General features: G+C 38.4%; 2 protein-coding genes across 3 annotated transcripts; both read left to right on the top strand.

Moving 5' to 3' along the window:
• The first annotated feature begins 40 nt into the window (after positions 1–40).
• Positions 41–12,770, top strand: LOC126371837 (uncharacterized). 2 transcript variants are annotated; one of them, XM_050017217.1, is made up of 10 exons: positions 41–255; positions 865–962; positions 1,397–1,582; positions 2,438–2,552; positions 3,181–3,253; positions 4,112–4,259; positions 6,574–6,709; positions 7,266–7,418; positions 8,267–8,427; positions 9,950–12,770. In XM_050017217.1, exons 1-10 carry the CDS (start codon positions 166–168, stop codon positions 10,131–10,133), a joined length of 1,344 nt encoding a protein of 447 aa, XP_049873174.1. In that variant the 5' UTR covers positions 41–165; the 3' UTR covers positions 10,134–12,770. The 2 variants fall into 2 exon arrangements, with proteins under 2 accessions (XP_049873174.1, XP_049873175.1); XM_050017218.1 differs by having other exon boundaries at positions 7,320–7,418.
• A 1,755-nt stretch (positions 12,771–14,525) lies between these two features.
• LOC126371843 (uncharacterized) lies at positions 14,526–17,459 on the top strand. Its single transcript, XM_050017227.1, has 5 exons — positions 14,526–14,575; positions 15,125–15,249; positions 15,806–15,925; positions 17,012–17,093; positions 17,310–17,459. The coding sequence occupies exons 1-5, from the start codon at positions 14,526–14,528 to the stop codon at positions 17,443–17,445; spliced, it is 513 nt and encodes a 170-aa protein (XP_049873184.1). The 3' UTR covers positions 17,446–17,459.
• The last annotated feature ends 65 nt before the right edge of the window (positions 17,460–17,524 follow it).

Genomic DNA, 17,524 nt, shown 5'->3' on the forward strand with positions numbered 1-17,524 from the left:
AACGTGTCGTGTCAAAGTGACATTGACAACCAGCTGACAACACAACGGCTAACGCAGCTGTGTGCATATCGCACAATATGTTTCCTTTTCAAAGATTTCTTTAATAATTCGTCGTGTTATAAATTTTTGTGACCGTGGTACTTGATAGGTAATGTGTGTATCAAAATGTCGGAGGAAGAAAGTGTTGATATTGAGCAAGAACTGGACAATCTCTTAACCAAAGTCCAGCCAAATCTGCAGGACGTTATCAAACGGGTAAATAATTCCCTATTTTTTAATTAACTGGACCCATAGCACTAGATGTTTATTGTATCTACATGTACCTGACTCAGGTACCTGAATAACAATTCTGAGATGAATATTGTAACCTATATTAATATTGTAACAGAAGTAACTTCGTACAATCGTTTTCTAATTTTTCCAATTATTATAATTTAATATGTTTTATACGAAAAGTTGATTCTGAAAACATGTTTGATTGGTGCAAATAATTGATTTATTTCATTTAATGTTACATCTCACACATATAAATCTTATAAGAAATATTTGCGAACTGAGAAAAGAAACATAAGATTCACACTTTTATATTGGGTTCAACAATTTTTTTAAACAGCCACATTTCCTGCCACAATCATTAAACAAAGGGGTTTGGATTTAAAAAGAACTTTGGGCCTGAGCCCCACCACAAGCAATTTTTCATTTGCTAACATACTCATACTGTCCCAAAAGTTATATACTTTATGACTTTGTTATATTAACTATAAAGTGCATGGTTAGCACTTGAAAGAAGATAAATAATTTCTTATTTAACACATTTTCACTCAGCAGTCCTGGTTGATATTTTTTTATTTATTTTTCTCACAGAGTTTTACTAATGTGGCACTGCAACAAACAAAAAATGGTGAACAGAAAAAACCAGACACTCTGGAGGATACATCTTATTTTGCTAAAAACACACAGGTGTAAGTAAGAGTACTGTTTTGCTTTTAAGATTTATTAGATTACTGAATAAGTAGCTGTTTTACAACACTTGATCTAATCTTAATATTTTGTATGTATATTGAGATTTCCATTTTTAACTAATCCACATAAATTACATTATAAACAATAATAACATTAAGTAAATTCTTGGAATTCTCAAAATCTACAAATTTCAAATTCAAGTTCTCTCTGGATTCTGTGTTCTCTGCCTACCCAATTAAGACCAGTGGTTTACAGACTTGGCTCTTAAGCAGGGACTACCAGTTTGATGTGCAATGAGTTATTTATTTATCTTAAGCGCAACTTGTAATCTCCAATTACAAGTAAAGTTGGCTATCAACTATTACAGACGGAGACTTAGAAGTACTCTCTGAATCTCTACTATAAATGACCTAATACATCAATAACATTTCAGGAACTTATCCAGACTAGAGTTGGTGAAGTCTCCAATGTTCCACATGCAGGCGGTATCCCTGGACCTCAAGTCCATGGGGCTAGTGCTGCGCTGCTCCCTGGGAGAGGTCAATGTTAAGGGCATCTACAGCGCATTCAATGAGAACCTCTATAACCTCATACCTGTCATGTCTGAAGGACATTTTATGTAAGAACATTTACTTCCAATGTAGGTATTTATTTTGAGCTTTATCATCTTAATAACCAAAGTCCTTTTTGTTTAACTATTATTAGAAAATCTGAGCCGCAACTGGTTATACCTGTACATATTTGTACGGGCTGTAAATAATTTATTACTTACTTAGAAGTAAATTAATAATATTTATTATACTTAAGCTGTAGCTAGACTATGACACTGATTTTCACCTGCAGCCAATTGGGAATTGCAAATATTTTTATTTAGAATTATATTAAACTTTACTATGATCATTTTATAGGTTCGTTTTTCATGCTCATAGTTAACTTTTGATGTTATTTACATATTGAAATTAATAATGAATCTATTACAGGTCTGTACTTAGGGAAGCAGGTAAAGATAGTAAAAGTGTTTTTTTTTTTTTTTCAGAAATGTTAATATTTATTTCAAAAATATTAAATGCATTAAAATTTCCACTCCCTTTAAATTTTCCACATTTTAAGTCCAGCAGGAGCAGGAGACACCAATGTGTCTATTTGGGTGGACACAACCTTAACCTAACTTTAGTTTGACAACCCTTAAATTGTTGCCGTCCTTCACTTACAATATGAGCAAGAAAGAGATGGAGCTAGTCTTAGTCCTGTCAAATTAAGTTACAATTAAGGTGGTTGGCCGAATCTACACCATTATAAGCATGGTAAATAATGATGTACAGTCATGAGCAACATAATGTACCCACTTTAGGACTCTGTCGCACTAACACATTTGACATTTAGTGAGACTTACAGTTCAATTTGTCAAAAAAGTTAATGTGACATGGTACCAAAGTGTATGCATATTAATGCTCGTGACCGTGCCGTGTTGCAGAGTATCCTTGTCGAACATGACAGCGGATGTAAATGTGGGGCTGTTTCTGGATGAGGACGCCTTCTCCTTCGCCAACCCTGGCATACAATTCACTCATGACGAGGTACTTGTTAAGGTAAGACCATGTCACACCTCGTTTTACACAAACGCTATACATTGATGTTATAGTACACGCGCATCTGTGTGTGTGACGTTTAACGCCCATGCAATTGAAGACTAAAGTAGGACCGAGAGGGGGTGAGGTAAAATTAGCTCAGCTGCTGGTGGGGAGCGGATATTATTCCTTATTCTATGACCATGTTCAACCGTATATTTCTTTTTTGGCATTAGTTTCTATTCAGTCAAATCAGTTACTTTTAACTAAACTAGAAATTAATACGTAATTTATAATATGAAAATGTACACTTTGACATCATAGAAGAACGTGATAATAATCGAACTTATTGTTGTGTTTTTCCTAAATAAAATTAAATAGAAAAAAGAAAATATTTTATATGTTTTAGACGTTTTACAGTTTATTTTTGACCTAACCTAACCATTTTTTTCCATTAGTTTTTGCAGTAATAAATGTGCTCATATACATAAAAAGTGAGTTTTATAACTAACCCCTCTGTTACTTCTATTTTTTAATATTTTTTATGCACTTGCAACCAAGATTTTGAGTTTAATTTACTCACTCCATATATGTTTAATAGGTAAGTTAATTCGATGATTCTATTAATATTATACATTTAATTCATCAGCTATCGTGGCCATCTCCTCAAAGAAACGGAGGATACGAGTTTACCACCACCGAGCAGCTCGCTAAACACATAGGTAAGTACATTACCACCACCACCTATCACGTTGGTCTAACAGAAAACTCGGTGATGTGAGGGTACCGTAAGGATGAGTTACGAAAAAAAAGAGCTGTCAGTTGGAAAAAGGCAGTTTTGATTTGAAAATAAGTTTTTTTCTTTGGTATCTTTAGGGAATAAATGAAATAAAACACTATGATTTTGAAGTTAAATTGTCAAAATTTAAGAACACTCGACATTAGCGACATCGGCGGGCCTAGCACCGTAAGCACCCGACTCTTTCTCGCCGCGACAGAGATCGTCTGTCTCTTTCTGTGCAGTACTGTGAGAGTGACGGGTGACGTATGTCGAGGCGAGAAAGAGTCGCGCGCTTACGGTGCTAAGCCCGCTGATGGGAGAAATAGGCAGTTTTTATGCTCATTAGTAAACGGTTGGCTGGTTGCAGTTTATTTACATAGTTATCAGTAACAGAGGTAGTAACTCCTATCTCTACGTAACTAATAGTGGGCCGAGTTGGCAATTAAGATAAGTTTTACACTTGTTTGTTAAGCAACAACGTTGGCTTGATATTTTATGAAGTCCTGACACATATAACATAACAAAATTGGGGTAGTCAGAGGTAGATCCATCGCAAGACGAACTAGTACCGATACCTCGCCGAGCCTTTGGTCCCGGACTTACTGATGTAAGTAAGTAGTCGTTACATGAGCCATGTCAGGGGCCTGTGGCGGCTCAATAATAACCCCGACATCAGGGTTGGTGAAGTTGGTAATTCACCTTACAACCCACACGATAGAAGAAGAAGAATGGTGAATTTAATCGTGAACCTGCTTTTTTATGTATATGGATGTGTAACACTTAGCTATCGTAATTCCAGATGATCTCCCGTTAACGGCAGCTATATCTTTGCCGCTGTACGCGCTTCTGCGGCAGAAGTTACAGCGACACCTTGCGCAGGCGCTGCGGCAAGCCACCAGCGTGTCAGACCTCATGTGCTGCAACCCCAGCCTGCTGGAAGCGTTCAGGTAAGACCCGCACTCGCGGAGAGAATATATCGAACGATTTCGCCCTGGGGGATTAAAAAGGCCACATTGAATCAATTCATCTGAAAAGCAATAGTGCTATTTGATATTTGCGCATAAAAAATAAGTGAGCAATGACAATATTGTTTTTTTTAGATAAATTGCTTCAATGTGGCGTTTTAACCACCCTGAACAGGATTCGAACACGCAGCTCTTGTCAAACGTGGTACGATAATGTTAACTGTAAGGTTTTCTACTATACCGGAGGAGAGAGAAGACGTTAGACTATGCGTCAAAGCATCTCTCTCGCTTTTACTCTTAACGGGTTCTCATTCCGTAATGTAATTAAGCCGAGTCAAAATTTCCCTAAGGTAAGTGCCAATAATTAGCACACCACAGGCACTTTATACAAAACACCTCGTTTTACACAGACACCACTCATTGACGTTATCGTACACGCGCATCTGTGTGTGTAACGTCTGACGCCATACGATTGACGACTAAAGTAAGACCGGGGGAGGGTGAGGTAAACCTAGCTCAGCCGCTGGTGGGGAGCGGAGAGTTGCCGTTCTATACGTAGTATTATTCCTTAATGTATGTCAGAGCTTCGACAAATAAATAAATTACAAGTAGTTTATTTGCAATAACATTTTGTTATTGCTTTCTCCATCGTGAAGGTCGGCGCCGCATTCTAGGTCATTGACTGTGACCTACATGCTAACTCAACCGCAAACTTAGCCCAATGCTATCTAAAACGCTGATCAACGCGGAAAACATTCTTATTTACTTTTGTTTACGAATACATCTACCAAGCATCAGTGAAGCAGTGTGGTGGAGTATGCTCCATATCCCCTCCGGTTGAATGAGGGTAGACCTGTATCCAGCAGTGAGACGTTTATAGGCTGTTTATGATATATATGATAATGAAGCGCTGCGTGTTACCATGGATATATAACTACCGTAGGTAAAGCGCATCATACAAAAAAATTACTAAAACTTCTGGTTTAAGACATTTATTTCCCATAAGAATTTTACAATTCACTTATTACCGGAGTACCGAGCGAAACTCAAGTGGCTTCCGGTGCGGCTTCGGCGTAATTCGCATATCCTCTGTCTCCTGTTCAACATCCTTCACAATCCTTCTTCTCCCAATTACCTGAAAGAGCGGTTTAGTCTTAGGACAGAGGTTCACCATCGACAGCCTCGATCCTGCAACAGAATGTTGTTAGTAGGCCCTGTTCACCATACAGATTTCTATGGGCAGTCTTTTACGGTGCAATCTGTGCGATTGTGGAATTCTTTACCTCCCGCCATCAGAGTAGCTAATTCTCTTCAGAGTTTAAAAAATCTGTTACGTGCTCATTACGAGTCGCTGTGTGGATATTAATATAACGTATTTTATCCTTTAGTAGTTATAGGAAACTATTGTCATATCTACATGTAATTTCATATTTAATTATAATATATACGTCTGATATAAATGGGTATATGTATGTATGTAATTATATTTATATATTTCTATTTTATTTTTATTTATTTATTTTACTTTTATTTGTTTTCTTATTTATAGTATTTATTATTATATACTAGATGTTGCACTGTCCCGCACCAAATTGTAATAATGTTTCCTATGCACTGGTTGCCTGGAAGAAATTGCTGCTTAGCAATAAGGCCGCCAGATTGTACTGTATCTATCATCATCTGTGTTAATTGGTTTTGTATGTTGTGTGCAATAAAGTATATTTGATTTGATTGACTGATTTGATTATTTGAGAACTTAGGTTACACATACAAAAATATTGCGACGAGAATACAAGCGGACGATTATTATTTTAAAGAGTGGCATCGTAACGAATACTGACGCTCATTATTCTGAGTTAAAATCAAGTGAAATTTTCCACCGCATAAATATAGGATTGAAAATAACTAAAAAAACACTAAAGTAATTAATTTTGCGACGGAAAAATTCACTTGATATCAACTCAGAATCATGGTCTGAATCATCCCTCAAAGTTTTCGTTACGAAAAAGGGAAAAAAAGAAAAAATATTTTTGACGATTTTATTGAATCTATGTACACACAATTATACCTACGAGAAAAAACGACAAACAAAAATCTATAGCGCGTGGTCATTCGCAACGCGGTAGAAATGAAAATGAAATGAAAATTTATTATTATAGTTATACATTTCCACATGTTGCCAGTTCTACGGAATGTCAGAGCATGCATCACTATTTCTGCTCTAACTTTACGTCCCGCTCTTTGAGCGCTTATGTTCAACCTACGGTACTTATATATCAATGCATGTTACTTCTAGTGATATGGTGACGAAACTAGCACAGAACGGCAACAAAGTGATTGACATGGTGCTGATCAACATGAGGCGGACACTGCTGCAGACCTGCCGGGAGGTGCTCCAACTGCCGCCCATACACGCCACCTTCTTGCACAAAGTGAGTCTTGATATCATAGACTTAGTAGCCCTCATAACATAACATCACGCCTGTAACCCTGAAGGGGCTATCGCCAGCTATGTTTAAGTCCTATAGGTGGCGAGTCTATTGCCATCAACACAGCGCACATCCTGAATACCACGTGATAACAATTATTTATGATCCAAATATGAATTTCAACTCATAAAGTCGAATTCAGCGGTTTAGAGCAGATCGATGGTGGATTCTGAAATATCTAAGACTTGGGTGGTTAAAAAGGCCACATCGAAGCAATTAATCTAAAAAAGCAATATTTCTATTTGAAATTTGTTTGCATTGCGCACCTACTTTTATATGCGCAAATGTCAAATTGCAAGATTGCTTAAAAAAGCAAAAGAAAGAAAGAAAAAAAGAAGAAAGATTCATGTAAAAACATGAATTGCTTTGATGTGGCCATTTTAACCCTATCGGAAGCGGATATCGGATTCAAAACGAGATAAATTTCAAGGATATAGTGGTGTTGTCTAACTTTTTTTTTAATATTTTAATTTTTTCTCTGTCAATTATCTGTTTACAGATAGGGTCGGTATCGTTTATCGGCAGGTTGGAAACGGACACGGGGTGGGTCAAGAACCTGGCTACCATCAACCGCATCAACGACGTGAGCGTCACCAGGCCTGACCCCATGAAGACTTGCTTCCACGTCACGCTCAGGATAAAGGACTTGCAGGTATTGCAACTAGATAATTGGCTACTAATTAAAAAAAATACAAGCGCTTTTTTTAAACCTCTTAAAATATTTTATTTTCTCGAAAAAGCTTTATATCGTAGAAAAAAACATATTTTTGTTCTATTATTTCAAATTTCGCGCGAAAACGGTTGGTCACGTGACATTTTGTCCAGTGACGTCACATTTCAATAAAGAAACTGTCAAACAGTATAACTTGAAAGGTTGAAACCTGACATAGTTTTTGTTTTGTGAAATGTGACGTCACACGACGCTCAATCATGGCCGTCCGTGTTTCGGGTCTTGAAATACACAGATAAAAAAACGCATTTTTATTTTGTAAAAATAAAATATTTCAAAATGATCCTAATACAAAGAAGCTATTCGATAATAATATTATCGTTAAGTGATAAACTACAAAATCCGTCATATTTCATATTTTAACTGTTTAGTAGCTTAAAAACTTACTATACTTATATAGACCTTGTGCCACTTAACGCCTTAGTGCGAGCGAGACAGCCCGCGCGCTCGTATGGCACTAAGAACATCTGACGTCATGCGTTCCTATTGCCATTTCTTTCTAACTCTGGTTTCGTATGGCTGGCGTATGGCAATCAATTATTAATTTATTATATCAATTTATGTCTGTTTTGTAACTACACATAACAACATAAGCTCAGGACTATATCCCAATTGGTCTCAATAGGGGTAGTCAGAGATACATCCATTGCAAGTTGAACTAAATACCCACACCTCGCCGAGCTTCCTGTTAGACCAACGAACTACATGTAATGAGAAATTCTTATTTTTTCAACTACCCGATTTCTCGCAAGACCATTTTGGCCTCACAGATCGGGTATGACGAGTATCGCATAAAGGCGATGGGCGCGTCGTGCTCTGGGCGGCTGGCGGCCGCGTTCACGTCCAACGCGCTTCACATGGCCATAACCGTGGGGCTGGCGCGGTGGGAGCCCTATGCGCAGCTCGACGACCTCCGACTGCAGCATTGCGAGTGAGCACCTAACATTATTTAACATTATTTAGGAATCGGGCCCGAAATCTATAAAATTAACGAGTTTTTTTTTTTTAGTGTATGACTATTTTAATTAAAACACATAATAGCGGGTTCTTACCGCGTTTTTAAATAGGGATATGAGACTCCCGATATTTCGACACCGTTGCAAGTGCCATGATCACTGACTGATCAGTCAGTGGTCATGTGATTTAAACGCGGTAAAAACCCGTTATTATGTGTTTTAATTATGATAATAACCACGTAAACTTAAGACAATGTACGATTATTTTGCTACTGTAAGTGTTTTTGGTTTTGAGTGAGAGTTTACAATGCGGAGGTCCCTGGTTCGAATCCCGGTGGGGACATATCCAAAAATGACTTCATGGTCACTAGTTTGGTTAGGACGTTACGAGCTGATCACCCGTTTGTCGGATAGTATTTACTTGTGTTTACTAAGTATTTACTTAAGTAAGTATGTGGCAAGTATATGAGCTATATCAGGCGCCTTTGGCGGCTCAATAGTAACCCTAACACCAGGGTTGATGAGGTCGGTTTTGACCTCACAACCCACACGAGAGAAGAAGTCGGGTGGTAGCAGAGCATGACCGGATCTACCTATGGGCTGATTGGGCTGCAGCCCAGGGCCCCGGGGTTACAAGGGGCCCCCAGATCCCGCTAAAAAGTAGACCATAATTTGAAAAAAAAATAATGTGTTAAAATATTTTTTGCTATTAGTTGAGTTATTCCCGATCAAGATGGCGGCTATTATGACGTAATTCCCGAGGTCACGGGTTCGTGTCAAGTGGCGCGGTACTTGAGTCAGCTTTTTCGTTCGTAACTCGTTTGTTTATATTATAAGACTGATCTAACGAGTGTTTTGACATATGAGATGTATACCCTACGTGTTTGAATGAGTAGAAACTTGATAAGTGTTTTGTTTACATTTTTATAGTAATGTAAACGTACGTACGTATGTACATATGTACTTATGTACTTAATTTGATACTACGAATAAAATCTTTATATTTATGTCTTACATTTTATTTCACGATCAAGTTCATAAAATAAGCTTTACAATAATATCAATTACAATATACCTTTGCTTTGTAGAAATTAAAGATATTCGTGTGAAGGTAGTCGTGAAAAACCATTCGCCTTCAGCACGGCAAGTTTTGAATGGTAATATTTTATATTTTTATATGGCAACAGTAAAAGTTTTATTGTCTATGGATAGGTCATTTCATTCTGCATCCATTCATATATAATTTATACCACTTTGTTCCTTATTGTAATTATAATAAGCTAAAATATCGGCTGCGGTCACCTGGACGCCTTTCGGCGTTCACGGGAAGCGGTGCGAAAAATATCCGAACCCCAAACGGCGGCGCTGGGAATCAAGAGGTAAGTAGTTTCAGCCCAGGGCCCCACAAATTCACGATTCGGCCATGTAACAGAGTCATGTAAGGGGGCTATGACTTTTACCATTGTTACGTAGTTTGACCGTGCGTCTTGTCGGCAGTGCGATGGACCTGCACGTGACGGGGCTGGGCCCGCTGAGCGGGCTGGCGGGGCAGGTGCGGGCGTGGGCGCGCGGCGCGGCCGCGGCGCACGCGGCGCCCGCGCTGCACGCGCAGCTGCAGCACGAGCTGCACGCCGCGCTGGCCGACCTGCCGCTCTGGAACATGCTGCACGCCAACACGTGACACCCGCTACCATCTACGACCACTAAAATGTATCCACATAAATTACATTAAGCCTTATGATCACAGGAATTCCGGGAGAAACAAGGAAACGATGTTGTCAGCACGGTGTCCGTTTTAATAACGAGAGAATATATCCACATAAATACACCAGGCTCGGGCGCCTTCGGAATATAAGGTAGCGACATCTATTGTAGAGTAGGTTCTAGATATGTCGGTACCCCTTCGAATTACCATACTAACTAGCGCCATCTATCACAGAGTGGCAGGTTACCATCAGGAAGGTTCCCTCCATTCAATGACAGGTGGCGCTGCTCGTAGTTCCGCTACTCGCGGTTAGGTGGCGCTACATGTCACAGCCGGAAAAAATGGAGAAATCAAATAATTATATATTATCTATAATTATGCTGTCTTGTGACACCTTGGTACCCCAAATTAACACTCGTATATTCTAAGATGTTAACTCAGCTGAGGCGACCTGAAAGTCGGTATTCTTAGACGGCGCGTTAACTCGAGTTTACTTTAAGGCATGACGTCATTAATTTCATGTTATTTTGTTGGCAGTATGATATGATCGACTCCAGTACGTATAAAGTCCTCAAGTCCAGGACGTAAACGTCAACTTGAAATACGAGTCGAGTAGCGGAAGAGTCAACTGAACATCTTTAGAATACGGGTCAATATTTAGTTTCAAACATAAAATTTATACCTTTGATCGAGTGGCGTTTCTCTGACTGCCAAATAGAGGTTGCCAAGTCTAAATAATAGAATAATTCGTGTAGCTATCTATTTTGATAATGGCCCCGATTCCTGCAAACACCTCCTAATGTTAAGTTATACCCGTCATTTTCTTATCCTCCGAAACGGAAAGGGACGGATGATTGACAACTGTTAATTTTAAAATGAATGAATGAATAGCATCTCGCTCATTTTGACGTGTGCTGTCAACTTTTTCTCCCGGGATATTGTCTTTGGAAGGGTTAATTAAATTTCTGCCTAAAATTGACGTGTTTTCCATAAATATTATGCCAGTCAATCGAAACTGCCGTCCCTTTCCTTTTCGGCGGATGAGAAAATTACAGGTATAACTTAAAATAAACTTGGATGGTTTGTACTGGAATCAGCACCATTGGTTATTTGTTTAATTAAAGCTTGCTTGCAGTTGGATTATTTAGGAGTAACGTTTCTTAAGATTGTTACGTAACAGCGGTGTATTACCAGGCGTAATGTACCATTCGCAGTGAGCTTAATTCGTTACGGCGAGTGATAAAATCTCTGTTGATGCTAGCTGCGAGCGCTTTATTTCCCCGTACTGACTGCATGAACGCTGGCGGTCTAACAAATTACATAGCACCAGTCAGTACCCACCCTTAAACAAATTATATTATTTATTTGACCTCGAAGAGAGCATAAATTATTTAAAAAACGAAATATTTATATAATCAAATCAGCTTACGTTGCGTTGTGCTGTCACTTTTTGGTTATATTTTAATTTGTAATGCCAAATTAATTTTAGTAAGCGCTCTGTTCTATTATTGAATATTTTTATATGTAGACTGGCCATTATTGACAGTTGTCGCAAATGGACATCAGCGCCCTTTTGTCAATGTCACCCACGCGCCAAATCCCCTTGTCGACAGTCCGCGCACAAGTTGTTGTCACCGCCTGAGGTTTGTGAACGCTGCTTGAACAGTAATGTGACCAGGAATTGTTCCCAGGAATGTTCCCACTTTGGGAAATTAATATAAAAAGCTTTATTGAAGATCAGAGTACAAGAAACAACAATTCGAAAAAAGCAGCCAGTGTCCTTACTATTAAAGAGTCTTTACAACGGGACGGGACGTTGTCTTTGATTACTTGTGGCTCTGCCCACCCCATTAGGGATTACGGGCGTGAGTTTATGTATGTTTATGTGTACAACGGGAACATTCCCACTTTGGCAAATTCCCGGGAGCTCACTGTTTGTGAGAGGTGAGACGTGGGGAGGGATGCGATATAGTAACATATTAAACAACAATGGATGCGATTTTACCGATCGGCGGGCATGTCACCCTGACTTAGGGTGGTATTAATAAATTAATCTCAGCTTCGAGCCTGGTCTCAAGACCATGTCAATGTGATAGTTTTTATATAAAAGCGGGGACTTAAGCATGGTTTTGTGGGCAATCTCAGCTGAGATTAGTCCATCAATCAATGTTTGTCTACTTCTCCCGCCCTACCGCTCACATACCTTAGGTGACAATAATTTGCACGCGGATTATGGAAAATACTACAAGTTGGTACGGCTAATCCCTAAATAACCTAACCACGTAAACCAAGCTATCGTAAAAAATCATAAGTTATTTCTTTTTTTTTTGTAATTTATCTATCGTCTGCCTTGAAACATTATCGTCAATACCGTACATATATTTTTTGTTATAATGATCGTACATATCAAGCAATAACTAGGATATTATTTCATTGATATTTTTTCATAGGTTTTGATATATTTTTTGCATTGTATGTAAGTATAACGCATTTTTAGGCCTACGTCGTTTTATTATTATGATGTTCCCGCGGAAATAGGAATAATATGACGACACAGCGTGTAAGTGTAAAATATATTTCGTGTAAAAATAATTAGTTGAAGCTATACTTTGTCTGTTATAGAGTGTACTAAGCCGGTCTGCCGGAAGCCCGCATTGCTCTATAACTAAACTATTAACAATATAATCACGAGAAAGTCTGACATATATTTTTACTTTTACAATAGACAAACACTTGTGTGTTTAAATACTAGTTTTAAAATAGGTACAGACATCGTAACACTGACGTTTTCGTAGTTTAAATTGTTTTCTTTTTTAAATTAATTGGCAACTTTTTACCATTTGCCCAATCATAGAGCTCGGTTGGGATCAGTGTTGTCGTATTAAGCACGTAAAATATATTTTTTTTAATTAACAAGTTTGTTGTTATCCAAAAAGTTTCAATTGAAACATATTTTTTTCTATATTTTACATTATACATTTTGAAATTATTTAACGTTGAATTATGTATTTGAATCGTTTGTGGTTGTGAGTGCCTTAAAACTCTGAGACTGTTGTATCTTGTATTTTTTAATAAAGTTGTTATTAAATAAAAATATTTATTACTGTATTTATCTTGTTTGATTTTTCGTATACATCTACTTATAGTATTGAAATACCGCTCGCTATAGCTCGCTGGTATTAGTACGTACAAAGAATACGTACCTACCTACATGGATCATACTTCATTCAACACTGATAAATACTATTTTTATTTTATTTTTTTATTCACAGCTACTCGAACACCGCCGATCCGCATTAGAGCAGCGTGGTAAAGTATGTAACTCCTGAGAGGCTTGCGCCCAACAGTATAAGTTGTTTTCTTTTTTTTATCGTATGGGTAGTGAGGTGGATGACCAACATCGTAAACCTTGGTGTCAGATTTACTATTCAGCCACCAGATGCCCCTGATATGGCTCATGTAGCGACTATGTACTACGTATGTACTTACAAGCATACATGAAAGTAATAAGTACGTTGTACACTTTCTAACAAGAGGAACAAGTACCTACACGTATTTTTTATTCATTTTCTGATTACTTTCCTACCTACTTTTTTATTGGTATAGCGATCTATTTCATAGAATAACAGGTCGAAAATTGACATTATAATATTTTCGTTAAAGAAGAAAACTTCGATCCTGCCATTCCTGCCAGAAGATGCACTAGCTTTGTTTTGTAGCGTGATTTTGATCAGGATTTTATAATATTTTATCTATATAATGAAATTGGAGTCAATTTGTACGCCAACGTTAGCTACGTAGTTCATATACTTAATCAATTGATCGGTAAGTATTGTAGTAAGTTATATTTATATGTATTGCAATTTCGATAAAGACAAGCGAGCCCGGTTTCTCGCGCGCGCTGTGATTGGTCGATTCAAGAAGTCTCAGCTCCTCTCCTCTCATCTCCTCTCCGATATACCCACATGGTTGTTTTGAGAAGAACCCGTCATAGTCCTGCACGGAGAACGCCTTGCTTACATGGCAGTGTAACGAAAACCTAAACCACTGATTCGACTTTACGAGTTCAAATTCATGTTTGGATCATAGCTAATTGATATCGCGTGGCTTCCACTATTTGTGCCCGGGAAATAAGCTCGCTCCCTATTACATAGGACTTAAAAACATAGCTGGCGAGGAGAGTGGGCTACATCTCGGGGATATCGGTGTGAAGCTATATTATGTTTGGGAAGGGCACCAAAACGAAAAAGGATGCACTGAGAAAAAATGTTTAACTACCTACCTCTCTACACTACATCGTGTGTTCTTTAACACAATCTTCATAAAAAACACGTTGCTGTTTCAGAGATCTAATTCCTACAAAGAAAAATGGGAGTAATCCAGTCCATTTTTTGTTCTGTCACATTTTGCGTCGAAAGGTAAATAAGATTTAAATATTATCATACTTCTTTATATATTAGCCTTTTCGTAAACAATGCTATGCAACTGATACCCGGCGACTTTGGTATTAAGGAGACTACGTGAGAGGAAATGCGGTAATGAATCCGCAAACAAATGCCTACACCTACCGCGTGGTTTAGTTTTAAAGACTTGCGTAGCATTTTGTACGAAGGGCCTAAAGTCTAAAAGTGAGTTTCCACTGAGCTGAACGGAGCGGAGATATCCGAGCATCGAACACCGCGATGGAGAGAACTACAAACCGGAAGCCGTATTTTTGAATCGTTCGTTTTCGATTCACGTGCGAAAGTATATGCCCGTTTCACGTAGCACATCAGAACTTGTCCTTTGCAAGATGAGACAGGTATATTATGTTTTTGCACGTGAGTTGGGGACGAACGATTCAAAAATACGAGCCCAGTTTCTCGCGCACGCTGTGATTGGTCGATTCAACAAGTTTCAGCTCCTCTCCTCTCCGCTTTAGTGGAAATCAATAAGTTCGTTTATTATAATGATTTGTATATTTTCAGAGTATTAACGTGGACATGTTGCGCGTTCGTGCTGATGCTGCTCATGTTCACCATCATTGTGCTGATGATATACGGCATCTCGGTAGGGTACCACTACGCTCAGAAGGAACTCGCCTCGTTTTCGAGTAAGCTTTTTACTGTATTATATTTTTAATAGGTATGCGTATATCCTACCTATCTACTTATTATATCCCACGTAAGTAATTATTCAATGGCCGAAATGAATGTGTCTTGCACAGAACAGAAAATAATTCAGTGAAACCGAAGAGATACATAGCAGTGAAGTATATACTTACTGTATAAAATATTCCTCATTACCTACTCATATACATCCCAGTGCTGGGCACAGGCCTCCTTTAAGCCACCAGATGAGATATGGAGCATACTCTACCACGCTGCTCTAGTGTTCCCTCTTTACAGATCTGGAATATTTTAAAAAGTGGAATGTTACATTTAAGGTCTACCCACCAACATGCAACAGTGATAAACTATGTATATAATTGGAAAAGTCTTAAGGCTGATTATTTCCTGAAAGAGCTATTTACTCGTCTATTTAAAAAGCTAAAGCTATAACATTTTGGACATCCTCCGTTTGCATTAGTATTTAAAATTGCTAACCCTAAATATGATTGATAGATAATGCTATATTTGTTTTATAATTATAATATTTGCGCGTTTCAGTGTCGGCAAGAACGACAACGGAGGCGGCATTGCTGAGAGCAGGGCCCGAGGCGCGCCCGGTGGTGAGACTCGTAGCCGTCAATAAAACACAAGTCGATCACGCGCCCATGCCTGTTCTTGGTAAGTTCACTTCACCCTTCCACTTCTCGTACATACACAGTTGGCTATCGAACATTACAGGCGGCGATACGGTTCACCACCTATCACATTTGTTTTCGGTCTAAATAAAGCGGGTCCTTAGTTCATCATGCGATGACTCGCTTATAAGTATAAGGTTTAATTTCCATACCGGCTTCCGTTCCCGTTTAGCAGCTATCCAAATAGACTTATCTCGTGATTTTAAGGCCTTATTACATTGCGCGACTCATCGGGCACAGAATCGGGTACATAAGTAAGTATAAAATACCGATCCAGACGCATCGGGCCCGATAGATCGCGTCATGTAATAAGACCTTTACTTTAGTACCTAAAGTACCTACTTACATGTTCCACTGCTGGACAAAGACCATCTTCATCTCATCGTAGGTATTTCAAGGTGTGGGTACCTCGTTTTCGGTATTCATAAGTAGGTTCTCTACAGTTATACAGGCTGTTAGTGACATCGTAACGAAAACTTTGAGGGGTGATTGAGGCCATGATTCTGAGATGATATCAAGTGGAATTTTCCGTCGCAAAAGTATGGAACTGAAAATAATTTAAAAAAACACAAAAATTTTCATGAATATTCAGACTGAAAATTCCACTTGATATTAACTCAGAATCATTGTCTGAACCATCCCCCTCAGTATTCGTTACGGTGTCACTAACACCCATACCTACTTGTATGGCTACCGTATGTACTTGTGCGGGGTGTAAGTGACATCGTAACGAATACTGAGGGGAATGATTCAGCTGATTATTTTGAGTTAATATCAAGTGGAATTTTCCATCGCAAAAGTATAGAATTGAAAATAATTTAAAAAACTAAAAAAAAAACATGAATTTTGCGACGAAAAATTCCACCTGATATTAACTCAGAATCATGGTCTGAATCATTCCCCTGAGTATTCGTTACGATGTCACTAACACCCTGTATTTATAGTGATATCTAGAGATAGTTTCAGTGGCAAATGTATATTTCTGCAATCGCTAACGTATAACCCGATTATTTCGACTATCGAAAAGCGTTCGTTTGATTTTGATCTGGGTTTGTTCGTTCATTTGCAGAAGTTTACCAGACCAAACAGCCAGGCCAGCAAATATACTTGGAGAACTCGGAAACACCTATCGTTGTTCTGGAAACTGAAAGGTAAGTTAACACTACCTACATACTCTGTTGAATACAGCTTGACCTGTAGAACAGAAAAATAGTATACAACCTAATGCGATAATGATACTTAAATGCATATTTTTTATCGTAACTCCACTTATTTATCGTCGTGTAAGGTTTGCTTTCTCCCAGTTCCCGTCCGGGAACGCACCGAACCGCCTGTCTCGCAATCTTCAAGTATTTTTATGTTTCCAGACCAGCAAACGAACCTGAACTATCCCCACACGAAAAGGAACTGGCTCGCAGACTCATCGGTCGGTTCAGACGATCGCGAAACAACACCACCACCGCCATTCCTTTCTTCAGACCTCTTAAAAACAGCACTTTTTGAACGATACTTTGATGACAAATTGATGCCAAAATTATGAAGTTTACAACAACAATGGTTGTAAAGTTTACTTACTTACGTA

This window comes from Pectinophora gossypiella, chromosome 13 (genome assembly GCF_024362695.1).
Source record: "Pectinophora gossypiella chromosome 13, ilPecGoss1.1, whole genome shotgun sequence".
NCBI classification, from domain to species: Eukaryota; Metazoa; Arthropoda; class Insecta; order Lepidoptera; family Gelechiidae; genus Pectinophora; species Pectinophora gossypiella.

Coding starts and splice junctions, on each gene's coding strand:
- LOC126371837 (XM_050017217.1), top strand. CDS start 166: ATGTCGGAGGAAGAAAGTGTTGATATTGAGCAAGAACTGGACAATCTC. Junction 1,583..2,437: donor ATGTCTGAAGGACATTTTAT/GTAAGAACATTT, acceptor GCCGTGTTGCAG/AGTATCCTTGTCGAACATGA. Junction 2,553..3,180: donor ATGACGAGGTACTTGTTAAG/GTAAGACCATGT, acceptor TTAATTCATCAG/CTATCGTGGCCATCTCCTCA.
- LOC126371843 (XM_050017227.1), top strand. CDS start 14,526: ATGGGAGTAATCCAGTCCATTTTTTGTTCTGTCACATTTTGCGTCGAA. Junction 15,250..15,805: donor GGAACTCGCCTCGTTTTCGA/GTAAGCTTTTTA, acceptor TGCGCGTTTCAG/TGTCGGCAAGAACGACAACG. Junction 17,094..17,309: donor GTTGTTCTGGAAACTGAAAG/GTAAGTTAACAC, acceptor TTATGTTTCCAG/ACCAGCAAACGAACCTGAAC.